The sequence below is a fragment of the Salvelinus alpinus genome, chromosome 29, assembly GCF_045679555.1.
Source record: "Salvelinus alpinus chromosome 29, SLU_Salpinus.1, whole genome shotgun sequence".
In the NCBI taxonomy this organism is placed as follows: Eukaryota; Metazoa; Chordata; class Actinopteri; order Salmoniformes; family Salmonidae; genus Salvelinus; species Salvelinus alpinus.
Window position 1 is genome coordinate 25,237,146 of NC_092114.1, and position 23,184 is coordinate 25,260,329.

General features: G+C 42.2%; 1 protein-coding gene across 2 annotated transcripts in view; it reads right to left on the reverse strand.

Annotated features, from left to right (window-relative positions):
• The window catches only part of LOC139559367 (CUB and sushi domain-containing protein 3-like), a 700,638-nt gene extending 684,524 nt beyond the window's left edge, over nt 1-16,114 (reverse strand). For both annotated transcript variants that reach the window (XM_071375335.1, XM_071375334.1), the window contains exon 1: nt 15,760-16,114. In XM_071375335.1, coding sequence (XP_071231436.1) covers nt 15,760-15,949 — 190 coding nt within the window. In that variant the 5' untranslated portion in view covers nt 15,950-16,114. The remainder of the gene's footprint in view (nt 1-15,759) is intronic.
• Nucleotides 16,115-23,184: the final 7,070 nt, after the last annotated feature.

Here is a 23,184-nt window from a genome sequence, read left to right on the forward strand (position 1 = left end):
CGTCATTGTAAATAAGAATTTGTTCTTAACTTCTCTATGATAGGGGGCAGCATTTAGAATTTTGGATGAAAAGCGTGCCCAAATTAAACTGCCTGCTACTCATGCCCAGAAACTAAGATATGCATATTATTAGTAGATAGTTAGTAGTTTTCAGCTGTACTAACATAATTGCAAAATGATTTTCTAATGATCAATTAGCCTTTTGAAATTATAAACTTGGATTAGCTAACACAACGTGCCATTGGAACACAAGAGTGATGGTTGCTGATAATTGGCCTCTGTACGCCTATGTAGATATTCGTTTCCAGCTACAATAGTCATTTACAACATTAACTTCTCTAGGGTAGGGGGCAGCATTTTCACTTTTAGATGAAAAGCATGCCCATATAAAACTGCCTGCTACTCGGGCCCAGAATATATGATATGCATATAACTGGTAGATTTGGATAGAAAACACTCTGACGTTTCTAAAACTGTTTGAATCATGTCTGTGACTAAAACAGAACTTATTTGGCAGGCGAAACCCCGAGGACAAACCATTCAGATTTACTTTTTTTGAGATCGCTCTCTTTTCAATGGGCTTTCATTGGGAATTCAGATTTCTAAGGGACCTTCTTGCAGTTCCTATCGCTTCCACTGGATGTCAACAGTTTTTAGAAATTGGTTGAGGTTTTTCCTTTGAGAAATGAAGAAGTAACACTGTTCAGAATGAGGCTCGAGGGAGGGTTACTCTTTGTTAGATGCACGTTACACAGAGGCTCGCTACACGTTGTTTTCCTCCGGTATTGAACACAGATCATCTTTAATTTTATCGATTATTTACATTAAAAAATACCTAAAGTTGTATTACAAAAGTAGTTTGAAATGTTTGGACAAAGCTTACAGGAAACTTTTGAGATATTTTATAGTCACGTTGCGCAAGTTGGAACCGGTGTTTTTCTGGATCAAATACGCCTAATAAATGGACATTTTGGATATATATCGACGGAATTAATCGAACAAAAGGACCATTTGTGATGTTTATGGGACATATCGGAGTGCCAACAGAAGAAGCTCGTCAAAGGTAAGGCATGAATTATATCTGTCACGTTCGTCATAAAGATCGGACCAAGGCGCAGCATGGTATGCGTACATTCTTCTTTATTTTAACAAATGAACACTGAACAAACTAACAAAACAACAAAACGAACTAAACGTGAAGCTATATGAAATAGTGCAGACAGGCAACTAAACATAGAATAAGAACCCACAAACACCAAAGGGGAAATGGCTACCTAAATATGATCCACAATCAGAGACAACGATAAACAGCTGCCTCTGATTGGGAACCATATCAGGCCACCATAAACATACAAATACCTAGACCTACAAAACCCTAGACATACAAAAACCCTAGACAATACAAAAACCCTAGTCACACACTGACCTAACCAAAATATAAAGAAAACAGAGATATCTCAGGTCAGGGCGTGACAATATCTTTATTTCTGCGTTTTGTGTCGCGCCTGTAGGGTTGAAATATGATGGTCTATGTTTGTTTGCTTGGGTGCTATGCTCAGATAATAGCATCGTTTGCTTTCGCCGTAAAGCATTTTTTAAATCTGACACGTTGGCTGGATTCACAACAAGTGTAGCTTTAATTTGGTATATTGAATGTGTGATTTCATCAAAGTTAAATTTTTATAGTAATTTATTTGAATTTGGCGCTCTGCATTTTCACTGGATGTTGGCCAGTTGGGACACTAGCGTCCCACATATCCCAAAGAAGTTAACTGACTTGCCTAGTTAAATAATGGAAAAATAAAATAAAGGTGTACCAAAACATTAATACGCAATTTTCTCAAAAGTGGGGTTACAAATGTATCAGCTTTCATAGCAAAATTACTTTCACCATGTTCCTCAACTGTAGTGTAATGTATACCATTTTCTAGCTCTGAGTTCCTACTTTTTTGAAACACCATTTCAAATTTTGCTATGTAAGACCGAATCGAGCCCGGCCGGTAACATTTCTCAATGCAAACAGAAACAATAGCAACCAAATGGGAAGGAGAGTAGAGATTTGAGCTGTTATTCTACACATTGATTCAGTGCTAGTGTTACAGACAGGGTAACACTTTATTTGGATAGTCCATCTGTAGATGATCTACAGACTATCAGTAACATTTCAACAATCTACTAAATCTAACCCTAACCTTTACCTTAACCCTCATCCTCATCCTAACCCTAAACTTAACCCCTACCGTAACCCTAGCCCTAAGAGATGGCGCCATACTGTATGGCCGCCGTTTTGTGAGCTCCGACCCAACTTTGCTATTTTGTGATTCTTTTGGAGTTTATCTTTACTTTATTTTCACGAAATGTAACCGCTATTATTTATTTTAACTGACAAAAACCTTTGAACATCAGATTGGCAGTTACTTACCTCAATTCTGGCTTCAACTTCGATCTCAACTTATCTGCCCTGGGCTATATCTGTGATTCCAACCCAATTTTGGGGGTATACAAGAGGAAACGCTGGCTTTACAGAGGCAAGAGAGGGGGAGTCCTGGCGAGATTAAGGCGAACTGTAAACCGGCAAATCTAACCTCCATTCTATTGGCCAATGTACAGTCACTTAATAATAAGATGGATGACCTCCGATCGCTGATTTGATACCAACGGGACTCGTAAATGCAATATTCTCTGCTGTTCTGAAACATGGCTTTCGGTCAGGATAAACTCCATGGCTATCCAACTTGATGGATTCTCCATTCATCGAGCGGACAGGACAGTGGAGTCAGTGGAGAGGTTTACCTCTTCATCAACAACAGGTGGAATAACTGATGGTCAAATGCCTACCCTTCTACCTCCAGAGGGATTTTTCAGCTGTTATCGTGACTGTTGTATACATTCCACCTCAGGACAAGAAAAATAACCGAACTGGCATTTAACGAACTGAACAAGGCTATAAACAAGCAGGAAAACGTGTTACACTGTTACTCTACCCAAATGCAAGCATAAAAGGCTCTCCCTTGTCCCCCATTTGGCAAATAAGATCATGACTCTGTATACCTGCTTCCTGTTTACAAGCAGAAGCTCAAGCAGGAAGTACCCGTGACACACTCCGTTGAGAAATGGTCATCAGAATCAGAGATTATTCTACCGGACTGCTTTGGTAGCACTGATTGGAATATGTTTAGAGACTCTGCCGATAACATTGACTTCCGTTACCGGCTTCATTAGGAAATGTATCGGCGACATTGTCCCCACAGTGAAAGTTTGCTGCTTCCCCAATGAAAAACCCTGGATTAACACTGAGATTGGTGCTAATCTAAAGGACAGGGCTACCGCACACAGGGCTATCACAGACAACTCTGACGCTACGGCTGAGGACAGGAACAAGTACAAGACGTCTCACTACGACCTCCACAGAGTCATCGAACGAGCAAAAGGATAGTATAGGAATAAGGTGGAATCATATTACAGGCTCTGACGCCTGCTGCATGTGGCAGAGGCTACAGTCCATTATGGATTACAAAGAAAGACCCAGCCGTGATCAAAATTAACAGCACTGTGCCATGCATGAGGGGCCCCACCGACCCAGAGGATTGGGTGATCTCGCTGTCCGACGCTGACCTGAGTAAGGTCTTTAATCAGGTCAACACTTGCAATGCGCCAGCCGGACGGTAGTACAGGGTGTGTTCTCAGAGCATTCACAGAACAGCTGGCAGGTATATTCACGTAATTTTCAACCTCTCATTGTTCCATTCTGTAATCCTCACATGTTTTTAGCTGACCATGATCATTCCTGTTCCCAAGAACTCTAAGGCTTCATGCCACAATGACTACCGCCCTGTAGCACTCACATCTGTAATCATGAAGTGCTTTGAAAGTCTGGTTATGGCACACATCAATTCCATCCCATCATCCCAGACACTAGACCCACTCCACTTTGCAAACCGCCCCAACAAATCCACAGATGATGCAATCTCAATTGCACTCCACTCTGCCCTCATCCACCTAGATAAGAGGAATACCTGTGAGAATGCTGTTCATCGACTACAGCTCAGTGTTAAACACCATTGTCCCTTCCAAATCCTCAAAACGTTCTACAGCTGCTCCATTGAGAGCATCTTGACTGGCTGCATCACTGCTTGATATGGCAACAGCACTGCCCTCAATCACATGGCACTACAGAGGGTGGTGTGGACAGCCTACTACATAACTGGGGACGAGCTTCCTGCCATCCAGGACCTCTATATCAGGCGAAAGGAAGGCCTGGAATATCATTAAAGACTCCAGCCACACAAGCCATAGATTGTTCTCTCTGCTTCCGCATGGCAAGTGGTACCGGTGCATCAAGTCTGATACCAACAGGCCCCTAAACAGCTTCTATATGGTTTTGGAACTGACCCTGGGACTGACCTTATATACAGCTTACTTACTTTGTCGTGTTCTTCTTATTTTTATTTCTTGTATGTTTTTGTTCTACCTTATGTGATTTTTAGTACTTCATTGATATTGATTAATGCATTGATGGGTTTCGAGATTGCAACAAAGGCATTTCACTTTACTTGACATTTCACTTTACATGACATTAAGACTTGAAACTTAACCCTTACCCTAACCCTTATCCTAAAACAGTGGTCATCAACCTTTTCTGAGTCAAGATCACTTTCGCAGTCAAAACGCAAGCTGGGATCTACTGCCTTGTTTTTTTTTTAACATGACTTACTTTTTTTTACTTTAAACTTGTTAGGGCTAGGGTCCTTTTTTCTGAATTTCCGCCTGACTGACGTGCCCAAAGTAAACTGTCTGTTACTTAGGCCCAGAAGCCAGCATATGCATATAATTGGTACCATTGGATAGAACACTTTGAAGTTTGTAGATTTTTTTTTTTAAAGGTATGAGACGATAACGCAATAGATATGGTAGGTTGTTTTATTTTGAGAGCCCATGCTCTTACATATCGAAATCCAGCTCCCAGATTGCAATTCCTATGGATTCCACTAGATGTCAACAGTCTTTGTTCAAGGTTTCAGGCTTGTAACTTGAATAACGGGTAAGAAATATTAGTTTTAGTTCAACAACACCAGCTAGGAAATCCGTGTTTGCGCGACCGATGAAGAGGACGCGCACCTGCTAATATTGCTTTCCTGTTGAACATACTTCTTTCCGCATTACATATTATAGTTTAATTACATTTTAGGGTACCTGAGGTGTAAATAGAAATGTATTTTGACTTGTTGAAACAAAGTTTAGGTGTAGATTTTCAGATATAAAGAAGGATTTTATCTAACAAAATGACACTACATGTTATAGCTGGGACCCTTTGGATGACAAATCAGAGGAAGATTTTCAAAAAGTAAGTGAATATTTAATCGCTATTTGTGATTTTATGAAACCTGTGGAAAAACATGTTGATGTAGGTCGCCGTCCTCATACAATCGCATGGCATGCTTTCACTGTAAACCTTCTGTAAATCAGACAGTGCAGTTAGAATAAACCTCTTACGGGATCAAATTCGACAACATCCGGTGAAATCGGAGCGCGCCAAATTCAAAATACAAAATCGTAATATTAAACATTCATGAAAATACAAGTGTCATACATGATTATTTAGCTCAGAAAGTAGGTAATCGAACCACGTTTTCCGATTTACAATAAGCTTTATGGCGAAAGCATAGCATTCGATTATCTGAGGACAGCGCCTCACAACAACATATGTTTTCAAACCAGCACAGGCTTCACAAAATCATAAATAGCAATAAAATAAATCACTTACCTTTGAAGATCTTCCTCTGTTTGCAATCCCAAGGATCCCAGCTACACAATGAATGGTCGTTTTGTTCGATAAAGTCCTTATTTTTATATCCCAAAAAGTATGTTTAGTAGGCGTCATTGAGTTCAGTAATCCACCCGTTCAACATGCAGACAAAGAAGTCCCAAAAGTTACCGGTAAAGTTCGTCCAAACAAGTCAAATGATGTTTCTAATTAATCCTCAGGTAGTCTAATATCTAAATAAATGATCATATTTCATACAGAGAATAGTATGTTCAATAGGGAAGGAAAATAACGAAGAGCGCGCCCTCGTTCACGCGCGCAAAGAGACTACTTTTGCCTTACCTCTCCCCATGGATAAACAACTATTACTCGTTGTTTTTTCAAAAACAAGCCTGAAACCATGCATAAAGACTGTTGACATCTAGTGGAAGCCGTAGGAACTGCAATCACGGAGGCGGAAGTCATAGTTTTCAACAGCTTCACATTTGAAGATCAAAAAAAAAAAATCCAGATGGATTTTCCTCGGATTTTCACCTGCCATACAAGTTCTGTTAAACTCACAGACATTATTTTAACAGTTTTAGCAACTACAGAGTGTTTTTTTTATCAAATTCTACCAATTATATGCATATCCTAGCTTTTGGGCCTGAGTAACAAGCAGTTTACTTTGGTCAGGTCAGACAGGCGGAAATTCAGGATACTGCACCCGACCCTAGAAAGGTTAACAAGAATTTAAGCTTTCAACTGATTTAAGACACATGTATGTACGTAAATGTTTAATATCCATAATTTTATGATCATTTATTTGAATTGCGCACCCTCCAGTTTCACCGGAAGTTGTCCCGCTAGAGGGATGCCTAGCCATAATAAATTCTAACCTAATAAAACCCGTTCTGTATGAATGAGGTTAATGAAGTAGGCCTAATACATTATCAAAGCATATTGGCTATACGCCTGGCCTGGCAATAGCGTTCTTCACAGACCATACTATATTTCACAACTTGAGCTTTGATAACAAAATAGATCAGTTGATTTAGTACTTGCGAGGCACAGCTGAGCATAAACTGAAATAGTTTGCAAAATAAGCTTTTTTATTTTACTGGACTGATGGTCCCTGCATCTGATGGTCATGGTGCTTTCAAGACAACTGGGAAGTAGGAAAAATAGCGAGGTCAAAGCATGAAATCAGTCAAATCATGACATCCGCTGATCCTCTACACAGGGGCCCCTCAGGGGTGCGTGCTCAGTCCCCTCCTCTACTCCCTGTTCACTCATGACTGCACGGCCAGGCACGACTCCTACACCATCGTTAAGTTTGCCGATGACACGACAGTGGTAGGCCTGATAACCGACAACAACGAGCCAGCCTATAGGGAGGAGGTCAGAGACCTGGCCGTGTGGTGCCAGGACAACAACCTCTTCCTCTTTTACACTACTGCTACTCTCTGTTGTTATCATCTATGCATAGTCACTTTAATAACTCTACCTACATGTACATAAACTCAGCAAATAAGGACACGTCCTCTCACTGTCAACTGCGTTTATTTTCAGCAAACTTAACATGTGTAAATTTTTGTATGAACATAACAAGATTCAACAACTGAGACATAAACTGAACAAGTTCCACAGACATGTGACGAACATAAATTGAATAATGTGTCCCTGAACAAAGGAGGGGTCAAAAAAAAAGTACCAGTCAGTATCTGGTGTGGCCACCAGCTGCATTAAGTATTGCAGTGCATCTCCTCCTCATGGACTGCACCAGATTTGTCAGATCTTGCTGTGAGATGTTACCACACTCTTCCACCAAGGCACCTGCAAGTTCCCGGACATTTCTGGGGGAATGGCCCTAGCCCTCACCCTCCGACCCAACAGGTCCCAGACATGCTCAATGGGATTGAGATCAGGGCTCTTCGCTGGCCATGGCAGAACACTGACATTCCTGTCTTGCAGGAAATCACGCACAGAATGAGCAGTATGGCTGGTGGCATTGTCATGCTGGAGGGTCATGTCAGGATGAGCCTGCAGGAAGGGTACCACATGAGGGAGGAGGATTTCTTACTTGTAATGCACAGCGTTGAGATTGCCTGCAATGACAACAAGCTTAGTCCGATGATGCTGTGACACACCGCCCCAGACCATGACAGACCCTCCACCTCCAAATCAATCCAGAGTACAGGCCTCGGTGTAACGCTCATTCCTTTGACGATAAATGCGAATCCGACCATCACCCCTGGTGAGACAAAACCGCGACTCGTCAGTGAAGAGCACTTTTTGCCAGTCCTGTCTGGTCCAGCGACGGTGGGTTTGTGCCCATAGGCGACGTTGTTGCCGGTGATGTCTGGTGAGGACCTGCCCTACAACAAGCCTACAAACCATCAGTCCAGCCTCTCTCAGCCTATTGCAGACAGTCTGAGCACTGATGAAGGGATTGTGCGTTCCTGGTGTAACTCGGGCAGTTGTTGTTGCCATCCTGTACCTGTCCCGCAGGTGTGATGTTCGGATGTACTGATCCTGTGCATGTGCTGTTACATGTGGTCTGCAACTGCGAGGACGATCAGCTGTCCGTCCTCTCTCCCTGTAGTGCTCTCTTAGGCGTCTCACAGTACGGATATTGCAATTTATTGCCCTGGCCACATCTGCAGTCCTCATGCATCCTTGCAGCATGCCTAAGGCACGTTCACGCAGGTGAGCAGGGACCCTGGGCCTCTTTCTGTTTGTGTTTTTCAGAGTCAGTAGAAAGGCCTCTTTTGTGTCCTAAGTTTTCATAACTGTGACCTTAATTGCCTACTGTCTGTAACCTGTTAGTGTCTTAACGACCGTTCCATAGGTGTATGTTCGTTAATTGTTTATGATTCATTGAACAAGCTTGGGAAACAGTGTTTCAACTCTTTACAATGAAGATCTGTGAAGTTATTTGGATTTTTAAGAATTATCTTCGAAAGACAGGGCCCTGAAAAAGGGACGTTTCTTTTTTTGCTGAGTTTATTACCTCGACTAACCGGTGCCTCCGCACATTGACTACGTACCGGTACCCCCCGTATATTGTCTCGCTATTGTTATTTTACTACTGCTCTGTCACGGATCCCTCCGGAAGTTTCATTACGCATTATGTCCGTCCGGCGCCGCCGCCGCAACTTTGGCAGCTGCAACTGGGCCATCCGACGTCGCTACAACGGGTCCGTCCGATGATGCCACTTCAGCAGCCACAACTGGTCCGTCAAACGCCACCACAACCGGTCCGTTCGACACACCTGCTACTGGTCCGTTGAATGGCGCTGCATCTTTGGCAGCGGCAACTGGCCCGTCTGGAGACGCCGCAACTTCGGCAGCTGCATCGGGTCCTGATTGACCCGCACTGCGTTCCTGTGATCGTCCTCGAGGCCGGTGTCGTTGCGCTGAGGGAGGTACTGTCACTGATCCTTCTGGAACTTTCATTATGCACACCTGTCCCTTGTTCCGACTGATTAGTATTTGTATGTATGTGCACTTTGGTTTCCATTGGGCGGTCGATTATTGTTACTATGTCCGTTGTTGCGTGTGAATACCTGTGCTGTGTGTGTTGGACTTTCGTGCCCTTTGGAATTGCGCATATGATTGCGAGTCTTTTCCCGTGTGTTAATAATTGTGCGCGTGTTATTTATTCAAGGTACTCCTCGCTCTTTTGTTTGGGTTTCAACCCTGTGTTTTGTATGGTGTTTGTTTGGTCTTCGTCCCCGTGCCCTTACACGGCACGCCGTCATTTGGTCTTAATAAAAAAAATTATAATATTATGCATTCCTGCGCCTGTCTTCCAATCCTTCATGCCGACATGACATGCTCTTTAATTACTTGTTACTTTTATTTCTTTATTTCTTATTCATATTCATATTTCTTATTCATATTTTTAACTGTTCGTTTGTTCAGAGTTCCCAGTTGTCTTGAACGCACAGAAGTCGGAGATTTCTTAGTTACGAGTTATTAGTTGTTTTGTACACAACATTCGTCTCAGGGGGGGGAGGGAGAAAGCAGCAAAGGGTCCGCCTCTCACGGTCCCTACTCTCTCCTTCTTTTCCTCCTGTGAGACTGACCAGAGAGAGGGGACACCGTCTTCCACCTGGTGGTGAAACTCGAGTCGCACTGCATCTGCCACGTGCACAAATTTATGTTGTTCCTATGACCAGAGAAAGTTAAATATTCTTCGATATTAAAATAGATACGACGAGCTGCTAATAATAATAAAAATGCAGGGATATCAATCCAACTGCAGTGGGAGTGGAAGTAAGTTTTGTAATAGTGTTGAATAAAAACAGTGTTCACAGTGCTGAATAAAAACGAATACATGAACTCATTCATAAAAACAGAAGCTCATTGCTGTTTTCTTTGACAGTCGCTCTCTGGTCATGGTTTTAAAAGTAAAAAGATCTCAAATAGGCTAGTATCAAACTTTGCTGTGTCCAGGGTCGTGATATGAGCTATCCGATTGGTCAGCGCAGTAGGCACACTTGATTTAAACACAGATCTCCCAGTCCGCCAGATAGGCAGAGTTTGTCTTTTCAGACATGAAATGGTTCAAAATGGGAACACTTTGCCTAACCGGTGAGCAGGGCTTCTGAATCAAGTGCAAACAGCGGTAGGGGCACTATCGTTGGCTTTTCTACAGAAATGTGTGGTGATCAAGCATTTCTGTAGAATGCCTCGATGGCGACTATTTGGTGTCCACTGTTCTAAACCTTACCCTAACTATCCAAAGAATGTGTGGCCCTTCAAATCTTAAAGAAAAGGGGAATATAGGGAAAGTAAAGTAGACCTGCTCTGCCAACAGATAGGTCCTCCAAACCCCAATGTGTGAGACAGGTGTGATTTAAAAGAGCACCTATCTATTCCCTTGACACAAACTTCTGCTCCCAGCGGTAGAGAACAAGGCTCCCATGTGAAACAAAGAAATACATCACCCAACAACTGCGCTCAGAGGTTTTTATGTCCCAATAATGACAGAGGCAAAGTCAAGACCAACACCCCATGTAAAAACGTGACCCACCATGATGGAAAGGCAGCAGGTCAACGGTGTACCCTACACTCCCTTTCCGGTGGCGGTGTCTTTACGTTCTTTTGCAAGCTCTGGATCTGATGATGGAGGTGAGTGATGACAAAACATCTCTCTCACACAGACCATTGGTCTCTCGCTGAAATACCTGGTGTCAGATGCTACTAGACCTATAAAATAAAATGACCCCCTTATGCAAGAAAGTCATAGGGAGGCACCAAGGGCAGCGGTCTACTGTAAGTACTGGAAAGTCCAGGCAATCCAGGATCAGAGCCAAGGAAAGGACACTTGCCTGTAAATAGACTAGGACCAGCAATTTCGAAAGCACACAGACCCACAGCAATCCTCTATCCATTATACTGGAACTAATTTATCAACAACATAAATTGCATTGATGATACCATAGTTAGTTAATGGGTCCCTTATTGGAAAACCGATTGACTGTAATCTGCATAGCAACAGAAAAAAAAACAAGCCATTTACTGTAGGTGTAAATACAATAGGAATGTTCCTGATTTATTTATGGACGATAATTAACATAATGACCTGACGAAGATCCGCTTTGGATCGAAACATTGTCAATAAAGCAGTGAATTGTGAGCTTTAACAGTGAGCGGGCCTTCTTGTTCTTTACTGATAATGAACATTGACAGTATAATGAACATGGTCACAGTGCCCACAGAGAAGGAGATTGTACCTTCAATGACCTACATGACCAACAGGGAGAATGGAAAGCGCAGATGTGATTTGAAGCTAAAACTACAGCAGACGTCATTGGACAAAACATTTTGAAATGTGACCTTATTTTGTGCACTGAACAACAATAGGGTTGATGAAAAGGCTGGATAACGACCTCCAACAACCTGAGTATGGGTAAGCATCTCATGATGTCAGTCAGATGTGTAGACCAGAGACAGTGTTGTGGGTTTGTACCTGAGTTGTGAAGACAGATATGAAACGTTGATTTAACAGTCTTCAGCACCAATTGTCAAAATCCCCACACAACACCTCCCATTGTGTGAGGTTATCCCCAGACAAACACAGAGTTCACTGGGTCTCAGTCTACAAAACTGACCACATGCATTCCCTTCAGATCAGTTTTGCTGGTATAACTCCACTCTGGTTGTCCACTCACATTACATAACATCCTGGTTGTACTGTTTGGTTAGTCATCAGATGACTCATTATGAAAAAGCTCTGATTCTCTAGAATCTTAGAGAATTCTAGAGAATCTTAAAGAATTCTAGAAAATCTTTGAAAATTCTAGAGAATTTTTGAGAATTCTAGACTAGAGAATCCTTGAGAATTCAAGAGAATCCTAGAGAATTACAGGTCTTCTGACATATACCAGCTACAGTACATAGACTGGATCAAATTACACAACTGTACACAGACTTAATCAAAAATCAGCAATAACCTTGTGTTTTCAGATAATAACTTGCTCAGGTGGTGTATTACATTTGAACTAATATGGATCCATCCCCTAGCCAACCTCATGTGCCTCTCCATCACTGCCGCAAGGGGACAATGTCCAAAGGTTAAGAATGATTTCCCAGAAGAGACCTTGACTGAGAGTGACCAACGATGATTCATGTTGACTAAGTACAAAGTAATTTGCAGACAGATACCATTGAAGTAAACCTGCAGTAAAAAGTATTACTTCCAACAAAAAAATAATAGGTGAGTTCATATTGAAGTGGTGTTTTGTGTCTGCTACAAGAATTGAAATCAATATCTCTGGTCCCTTGCAATAATACAGCATTAGGGATTTCTTTATGTCCATAATATCAAGAGAAAGAAGATACAGCTAAAAAGAAAATGGTACTTATATCCACTGCTGTGAAGATTGTGCAATATCTCTTGAGGCTCACTTTAATGGAAGTGCAATGTACCATCCATTAGTCAGTTGATACCCTGTGTTTACACATACGCTATTCTGCAGACATGCTAAAATGTTTGTATACGCTCTTGGTGCAAACAACCACTGTCACCTACCCATTCTGGTGCAAAAACACACACACACAGACATGTAAGAAATCTAGGTTACTGCAGACATCTGTGGACTGTAACTACTGCACTCTGCACCTGCCTGTGCCACGACGGCAAACTGGGCTCATGGTGATTCAAACAGCTCTTTCATTTGCAGGGAGAGAGCAGTCAGCCTCACACACACATCCCAGTGTGTGTGTGTGTGTGTGTGTGTGTGTGTGTGTGTGTGTGTGTGTGTGTGTGTGTGTGCGTGCGTGCGTGCGTGCGTGCGTGCGTGCGTGCGTGCGTGCGTGTGTGTGTGGCTTATCTGTGTATACGTGTGTGTGTGTGTGTGTGTGTGTGTGTGTGTGTGTGTGTGTGTGTGTGTGTGTGTGTGTGTGTGTGTGTGTTATTGTGCGTGTGTGTGTGCGTTTGTGTGTGCATGCATGTGTGTGTGTGCACGTGCGTGCGCGCGCGCGCGTGTGTGTGTGTGTGTACTGATCACAGGCATAATCCTGCTAGTTGTTAATAATCCACCCCTACCTGCTGACCTCATACTGTACTGTTCAGATGTACAGTAGGATCTTAATTTGATCACCCTGTTGCAGCAATGCAGGAAATGTAAAACGCATAGTGTCTGTGAGGTTTAAAAAGGTTGCTGAAGTTTATCATTTACACTTTGAAATTTCAGACTTGATTGTACCTTACAAAATATGTATCAACCCCTACAAAAATGTACATTGATTATAATCGACATAGTAATTCACATTTCCTGTTGCTGCAGCATTATTTTCCTGCTGTAGAAAACTGGCTCAAATTAATATCCTACATCTATATCATTATATTGAACATGGCCAGGTCTTGTCTATTAGCCAGCCTGTGTGAATTCACCCACACTAGACAAAGATAATGACACCGTGGGAGAATGGTCTCTGGCTGGGAGAATGTTCTTCAGTGTTCTAATTTCTAATTATATGCCTCAGACTTCATGGAGAGCAAGGTGATTTAATCCAATGTATAATGGAACTTCTGTACTTGATGAATTGCTAGGGACAAGTAAACTAACTGTGGGTACACATACTAATCTGTGATGTGCTATTAGTACGCAGTAGTGATATACCTATATTCAAAGGTAAAACTTTTCCTCCGAGTTTAATCATGGCATAGAAATTGAGACGCAAGTGTTTGGTTTGTATAAATTTACACACAAATAAACTCCTTCTGTCTTCACTGGAACGGAACCAAAACAATACATTTTGCCATGACAATTACTCAATGTAGGCTAAGTATGAACATCATCCAGAATGTATAGAGAGAGGGGGGTATGTGTTGCTAGTCCTGGATAAAAAGTATTTGTCGTCTGGATCTCATCACACCGCCACCGCGCGTCGGTTTATCATCCGGCCAGAGCACCAAGGACAGACAGAGTAGGCAGACTACTTACTTTTTCACCAAATATCGTCACTGTATAGGCCTAAGCTAAATAAATGATGTTGTCCTCTAGAGACGTGTTACGGACCGGCATTTTTGTGTCTTCTTAACTATCGTAATAAAGACAGTTTACTGAGGCCTTGGGCTTGACGACTCAGATGTGAATCGATGGGTGACCAGGATGCAGAGCGCGCGCAGTAGAATATTAATCAGACTTCTAGCAAAGAACGCTGAGTGGGTATCGACAGTGAAAAGGTCTGACTGATCTGAAAAGAGGCTAGCAGGAAAGAGATGACGACAAGACGACACGCATACATATGCCTATATGATTGTTGTCGTTCTTGTGCCTACGAAAGATGGGCATCGGGCATCAGCATTAGCTAAAGAAAGTGGTAAAGGCTATACAAATTTAATTGCGGGCAGGTGATGTTGACGCGCGAAGGCTGACACCCGATATAGGCTACTCCCCTAAATACCATGTTCAGCGTCTACCCTAAATCAGTGCCACCACCACTGATTGTACCAATGTATGCAGCAAACACTATTGTCCAAATCTATCTATTCAATTACGTCAACTTCTTAGCACTTGAATCATCAACACATATTGTCTCAGAAGCTTAAACCAAATAAAATGCCTTCTTCGCAGCATGTTTCCAGCCATAATACATGCTTGGAATCAAACAGACCTAAACCCTCTCATCTTTGCTATATTCTACTAGTATTATAAGAAACCCTGAATATATCAATAGATCTTAGATAATCGATTCAATATGTTGCAAATTAATGATGCATCTGCATCGATGTGCTTGTGTTTGGTGCCATACGCGCAACAGTTAAATCACAGCCCACCAAAGCCTATAGTCTATTGGCTTTAGGGAAGGCTTATCTACCAGTTAAGGCAACGGTACCAGTATATACAAAAGGACGGTATGGGGTAAAGACATCGTTTTGCTTGGAGTTATTGGAAGAGGAATAGTATTTTAGATGAATAGGTGCCCATATCCATCCCTATATGTCCCCCATATATTCTCTCCTTCAAACACAAGGTAATCAGAAAGATGAGGAACATGTCTGTAGTTGTCTCTGTAGTCTCATTATATAGCCTACATTGTAACGTGCCTTACACTAATGTATAAACCGAGGAGCTTGCACCTCTCATTTGCCATTTACATTTTCTGAAACAAATGTGGTTCATTTCTAATAATTTACAGAAATCATATTTCAAATAAAATAGGTGGATAATGACGAGTATGAAAATGGGTCTGGTAAAATAAAAATAAAAAATGCAGATAGGGGTGCGTAATCTCCCCTAAACAACCCACCGGTTATTAGGCATAAGCAACTCACGTATCCGCTTGAGCATACTGCAAGAATATTTATTGAGCTCTCGCTCAACGCCTGCATTGAACCGGCAGCCTGGCAAGTAAATGCGTCCCCTCAGCTCTAGCCTTTTTTAATGCCTTTTTACTGCACAGCCGGATCTTCCCATACAAAAAGACACTATCCTCCTCCAAAAACACAAGTAGTAAGACATGCATTACTACATAGGACATCAAAGGATTTTCCTTACCTCGCACACACGTGACCATCATAAAAAATACGAGATTCCAAAATATAACTCCAGTTTTAATCCTCATTTTTTTAGCTTGTAAAAAGTCCACTGGACCGCATCTAATACATCCTCTCTTGAAAAGCTTTAGGAAGTCCGTCGACCTAATTCGATACCCCTCTATGTCATCTGTTTTCATGTTCCCAATCATGAAGCTAGTTATTCTCTTCTCAATCTCCTCCGTTCCTCAGCCGGTAGCGGTGTGTCTTCGGTTGTGGCTGGCGCGCGGTCACAGCTCGAAGTGAACGGCGATGCTGGGATACCACAGCAACCTTGACGAGGACTCAACCATCTCACCAATAGGGGCAAAACTCTCAGCTCGATTCCTCGCGAGTTGGTACGTTGTTTAAAACGAAGTGTATTTATTTTTATTTTCTATAGTCAGTGTTTTCTGTGGAAATATCTCACCACATGAGCAGAGATGGTAGGTAACATAGCCATCAAATAAGAACAAAACTGAACCACACGAGTCAAGTGCATTCCCACGAAAATAAATAAATATAGAAAATATTCTCAGTGCCGAAGATATGGTAGGCTAATCTTGGGCCAATAAAAAAGAAAACAAGTATTTTCTTAAAGAAAATCATAAATTGCATGTAGAGTTTTTGTTTTTGCTATCTACACTTCCTGACTGACAACACTATAATTCAGAAAATGTCACGAAACATTAATAGTAGGCCTTAGTGTGTTCCGTTTGTTGGAGATGACGATTCAAGAAACAACGCCATCCTTTCCATTGAAATAGAATAGTGGCATGAAAGTTAAATTGCAGTGGATGAATTGGTGCAGACTATGTTTAATCTAACCAATTGCAGTTATTTAATCGTAATTTCGTGTAATTACACTGACATACGTCATCCTCTAAAACACTGGTGACACCTTGCTTCCGAATTAAACCCTCTGCATATTCTACCGCATTTGAATCAGAAGATACATTGCATCTGCCCGGATTTAACTTCCTCTTTCAATTTTCAAGTTTAGTCATTTCCAGGATTAAGGAGCAGTGTAGAAGGACGCTCCTGCCATCTACAGGCTATGAGCCCCGTCAAATTCTCTCCCCATTGACCAGACTGAATTTCTCTCTCTCTCTCTCTTTCACTCTCCCTCCCACCCTGCCATCTACAGGCTATGAGCCCCGTCAAATGATCTCCTCAATGACCAGACTGACTCTTTCTTGCTCCAACCCCACCCCTCTCTCCCACACCCCACACACACGCCCTACATATTTGGCAAATTCGACCATTTTAATATTTGTCCTATTTAGCCTAGGCTACTTTGTGATCTCACATTCACTTTACCATCTACTGTCGTCCCTGTTTTTTTCCCTCAATTTTACACATGACTTAAAACAAAAACACATTTTTAGTTGTTAATTCGGTAGTATATTTTGCCAGCACTGCGCACCATAGGCTACGTGTGTGGTTTTTTAAATCATACTGCATAATTAGGAAGGGCTCGTGAAGGCGCGAGTGTGTTGGAACTCTCCAAGGTGCTGAAGTATGTCCGATGCGCCCAGGCTGCATATTGCATTATCCAAATCAATGTCGGTGTGCTTGTTCATGTTCATGTTCTGCATGAGATGATAGGGAGAGATGCACCCAATGCAAAATATTTGACGATTCCCGACAAGGAAACTACAATAAATGGGCATTTCGAGCATTTTGTTTCAAGAGGAGAGAGGGAAATCGTCCACTCCTAGCACAAAACGTCTTCCCGTCTCGAAGATCGACTTTGACTTCGCACTTGCATTTTAATGAACCCAAAGCCACATAGCCCACATTTAGGAGCGCCCCAGCAGCCTGTTTCTGCAGACACGGTTTGCCTCTTCGCACAGACGTGGGCTGCTTGCACTGAGCTGCATGTTCAGTCTAATATAATGCTTGCCAACAAAATGTCATAATGAACATTTCCAAGACGGCTGATACAAGCGACTAGATTCATCTGCACGCGATGGATTCGATTCGTAATAGATTCTCATTGATCAAACTGACGTCGTGTGCACGTCGTCACACGCACTCTCCCACCGCACAGTCCCATCACTCTTCACTCTGTCCTACATTCTGTCCCGTTTTTGTTTTAATTTGCAACAAATCTGTTCGGGTCAAGATAATTACATGTGGTTGGTGCTTCTTTATGTGCCTGTGCTTCTGTGCACATTTGAAGACAATGATTTAAAAAGTTGGACATTTGACCTTTGATGATTGCATAGCCTAATTAAACACAATTACAGGTCATTTAAATAATTTGGTTTCATTCTCCAAACCATAAATTCCATACATTTCCAACCACCTGTTCCCCAAAACCATTTCTTTCCTTTGGACTTTTCACTGTTGTGACAGAGATAGTTAGTTTGTGTCGCCTCTGGGCAAGGGTTTAGTTCACACGATACAATACATGCTCTTTGGAATAGGTCTATACTTGCTGCTGGAAAACTCTCTTCCCTCGTTGCTTCCCTTTCTCTCTCTCTCCCTCCCGCTCCCCCTCCCTCCAAGTCCAAACCAACAGATTCAAATTCCTCATCAGCCCCTATCCACAGATTAATGCTGTGGTCCCACGCCCCTTCGAACAATGTAAAGGGAAACAAATCAAATCCAGCCATGATCATATGATCTTTCAGCATGGCGACTCGGCTCCGTCACCGAGCAGAACAGAGCCAGTGTTGAGCTGAGGCAGGGGGGAAATCAGCCGAGGATGAATTACGACTACACCTCATCAAACTCACATTCATCTCCTCACTGAGGGTTGGGTACAGTAGATAGCTGCGACCTCCGTACCCCTCCACGTCCCTACTGAATCTCAAAGGACTATACTTTATTTCCAACCATAGATGTATGGTTCCTACCTGCACTGTTTGTAGAAAAAATAAATAGCAATCTGAGACTATTACTGAATTGACCATTCAGAAGCTCTTCCCTGTTGTTTTCTGAGTGAGGGAGATAACAGGAGGGATACATTCATGATAAAGGCTCCCCTCAGTCAGAAAGTGTGCCCTTGTAGCTTTTGTGTTTCAAGACAAGACGCCATATTGTTGGCCCATATGTCAATGGTGGGTAGGACAATTCGAAGCTGACATGGAACATCTGATTCAGCGACCACAATGATGTCACAGGACTCCTCATTCACCAAGTATTGTAACTTCAAATAAATCCCCAGCATCATCGTTAATAGGTTCGTAAGCATCGAGTTGTTAATAACATGTTGCAGTTGAAACAACAACAAAGTGGACACCCTGCCAGTTGTCATGCTAAACAGCTGAGAAATGGGGTTAAAAAAAATGCACCACTCTTAAATTCATAGACAGAGCTATTGATGCAAGTACTGACCATGCAGGAGATCAAAAGTACAGATATATAATCTTAATTTGAGCCAGTTTGCTACAGCAGAAAAAGAATCCTGCAGCAACAGGAAGTGTGAATTATTAAGTGGATTCTAAGTAATGGAAAAAAAATTGTGGAGTTGATACAATTTTTGTTAGAGCAAATCAAGTCACATTTTAAAGTGGAAAAGCCTTTTTAACCCTTCAATATGCTACAAGTTTACATTTCTTGCTGTGCAGGAAAATTCCCAGCAAATAAGAGTGATCAAATTGAGATCCTACATCTCTATAGTTCTAACCTAAAGTAGCAGGCATAAAATAAAACACCTGAGCGGAGTTACCACACCCGGTTAACAACGGCAAAAGAAGATAGTTTTAATTAGCTGTAGGCTTATCCCTGAAAACTGGATACTGTACATCCAGTGGTTGGCATATACAGTGCATTCGGTAAGTATTCAGACCCCTTGGTCTTTTCCACATTTTGTTACATTACAGCCTTATTCTAAAATTGATTAAATATCTTTTCCCCCTCATCAATCTACACACAATACCCCATAATAACAAAGGAAAAACAGTTTTTTTTAATACATTTTTTTAGTTGACAAAATATCACATTTACATAAGTATTCAGATCCTTTATTCAGTACTTTGTTGAAGCACCTTTGGCAGGGATTACAGCCTTGATTCTTCTTGGGTTTGAAGCTACAAGCTTGGCACACCTGTATTTTTTGGATTTTCTCCCATTCTTCTTTGCATATTCTCTCAAGCTCTGTCAGCTTGGATGGGGAGCATCACTGCACAGCTATTTTCAGGTCTCTCCAGAGATGTTAGACTGGGTTCAAGTCCGGGTGCTGGCTGGGCCACTCAAGGACCTTCAGAGACTTGTCCCGAAGCCACTCCTGCGTTGTCTTGGCCCCAGTCTGAGGCCCTGAGCACTCTGGAGCAGATTTTCATCAAGAATCTCACTGTACTTTGCTCCGTTCATCTTTCCCTCAATCCTGACTAGTTTCCCAGTCCCTGCCGCTGAAAAACATTCCCACAGCATGATGCTGCCACCACCATGCTTCACTGTAGGGTTGGTATTGGGTTTCCTCCAGATGTGACGCTTGGCATTCAGGCCCAAGAGTTCAATCTCGTTTTCATCAGACCAGAGCCCTTTGTTTCTCATGGTCTAAGAGTCCTTTAGGTGCCTTTTGGCAACTCCAAGCGGGCTGTCATGTGCCTTTTACTGAGGAGTGGCTTCCGTCTGGCCACTCTACCATAAAGGCCTGCTTGGTGGAGTGCAGCAGAGATGGTTGTCCTTCTGGAAGGTTCTCCCATCTCCACAGAGGAACTCTGGAGCTCTGTCAGAGTGACCATTGGATTCTTGGCCACCTCTCTGACCAAGGCCCTTCTCCCCTGATTGCTCAGTTTGGCCGGGAGGCCAGCTCTAGAAAGAGTCTTGGTGGTTCCAAACTGCTTCCATTTAGGAATGATGGAGGCCACTGTATTCTTGGGGACCTTCAGTGCTGCAGACATTTTCTGGTATCCTTCCTCAGATCTGTGCCTCGACACAATCCTGTCTCGCAGCTCTACGGACAATTCCTTTGACCTCATGGCTTGGTTTTTGCTCTGACATGCACTGTCAACTGTGGGACTTTATATAGACAGGTGTGTGCCTTTCCAAATCATGTCCAATTAATTTAATTTACCACTAGTGGACTCCAATCAGGTTGTAGAAACATCTCAAGGATGATCAATGGAAACAGGATCTCGAGTCTCATAGCAAATGGTCTGAATACTTACAGTATGTAAATAAGGTATTTCTGTTTTCAGGTTTAATGCATTTGCAAACATTTCCAAAAACCTTTGTCACTTTGTCATTGTGGGGTATTGTTTGTAGATTGACGAGGAAAAAATATAATTTAAGCTATTTTAGAATAAGGCTGTAATGTAACAAAATGTGTAAAAAGGGAAGGGGTTTGAATACTTTCCGAATGCAATGTATATAGCAGTGGTCACAAACCTTTTCTGAGTCAAGATCATTTTTGCAGTCAAAAAGAAAGCAGAGATCTACCACTCAGAATCTAAAAAAAAACATGACTTAAAATAATGTACATTCATCTAATAAAAACAGTTCTGTAGGAATGAGGTTTGTGCAGCAGACCTAATATATTTTCACAGCATATTAGCTATATTGTTCTTCTTAGAAAATATTATATTTCATAACTCAAGCTTTGATAATAGATCAGTTATACTCAGCACTTGTGAGGCACAGCTGAGTATAACAAATCATTGACACATTCAGTCAGTCAACAGCGCATTCGTCAAAGAGGTACTCTAGAAAATGCCACAACACTGCTCACTTACGCCTTGTGCACACCGGTTGTGTCAAACTGAATGTGTTCTGGCAGAAGTCCATTCATTTCATTGGTAGGAAATCCGCACCGCTGCGATTTATCAGATGGACTAAGTTGGGTGTGTGCACTGCGTGACACTACGCGCAGTGTGACACATGCGTTGGATTTTTTCAATTTGTACATTGCTTTGCCGTGTACCAGGTGGTTTCCGGTAAAGTTTCTAATGTGTAGCGTGATTCTTTTTTATTGGGATGGTGCGCATGTATTCTGGAGACTACATAAGAAGTACTCTATGGCAATAACCTGTGTGCGTGCAGCGTTAGTGCAGGGCACTTTTGAAATTTTTGGGAACTATCTGTTGTTCCATGCAGTTAATTATCCAATCTGTTATCCAATATGTTTTTATGGGCTAATATGTCATCCAATATTTTTTTATATATATTCAAGGGGCCTTGAAATTCAAAATCAAATAGCTAAATAATCCTTTTGTCACGTTCCTGACCTGTTTTCTGTTGTTTTGTATGTGTGTGATGGTCAGGGCGTGAGTTTTGGGTGGGCATTCTATGTTGTGTGTTTCTATGTTGGTTTAGGGTTGCCTGGTATGGCTCTTAATTAGAGGCAGGTGTTTTGCGTTCCTCTAATTAAGAGTCATATTTAGGTAGGTTGTTTCACTGTGTTCGTTGTGGGTGGTTGTTACCTGTCTCTGTGTTTGTGTTCTGCACCAGATAGGTCTGTATCGGTTTTGCACGTTTGTTATTTTGTAAGTTGTTTGTAGTGTTCACTTGTTCTTATAATTAAACATGTTGAGCACTGGCTACGCTGCATTTTGGTCCTCTCCTTCACCCCAGGAAGAAACCCTTTACACCTTTGTATGACCTTAAAAACAATTCCATATAGTGTCACACCCTGTTTCACCTGTCGTTGTGATTGTCTCCACCCTCCTCCAGGTGTCGCTTATCTTCCCCATTATCCCCTGTGTATTTATACCTGTGTTCTCTGTTTGTCTGTTGCCAGGTCGTTTTGTTTTGTCAAGCCTACCAGCAGTTTTCCCTCTGCTCCTGTCTCTCGATTGTTCCTGTTTCCTAGTTTTCCTGGTGTTGACCATTCTGCCTGCCCTGACCCTGAGCCTGCCTGCCGTCCTGTACCTTTGCCCAACCTTTTTGAATTACTGACCTTTGCCTGCCCTGACCCTGCCTGCTGTCCTCTACCTTTGCCCCACCTATCTGGATTACAGACCTCTGCCTGCCCTTGACCTGCCTTTTGCCTGCCCCTGTTCGATTAATAAACTGTTGTTACTTCGATGTTGTCTGCATCTGGGTCTTACCTGAAACGTGATATATAGCTTTTCTAATATATCCTTGAACTATTGGAAATCACTTGGTCTCCTGCATACCTATCACTGCCCTTGGCCGTGAGACCCTGTAGGCCTACCCTCAGACAACCTCATTGTCTGTCTTTCTCTCTCCCCTCTCTTTCTCTCTCTCTTTTCTGTCACACAATTTTATATCCAATACATTATACTACTATGCATAAGAAATCTAAACAATCCACTTGATTCACATGTAGAACATGTGTTATCTGCAATAGACTATGTCACATATCCTCAACATTATCTACCCTTCTCCCTATGCATGCTTCTTTACATTCACACCCAGTCTCAGTCAGATATTAGCAAAAGCCATGAAGGAAGTCGCTTATTTGCACGATCCGTCCAGGCATGAGTAGGAGGCT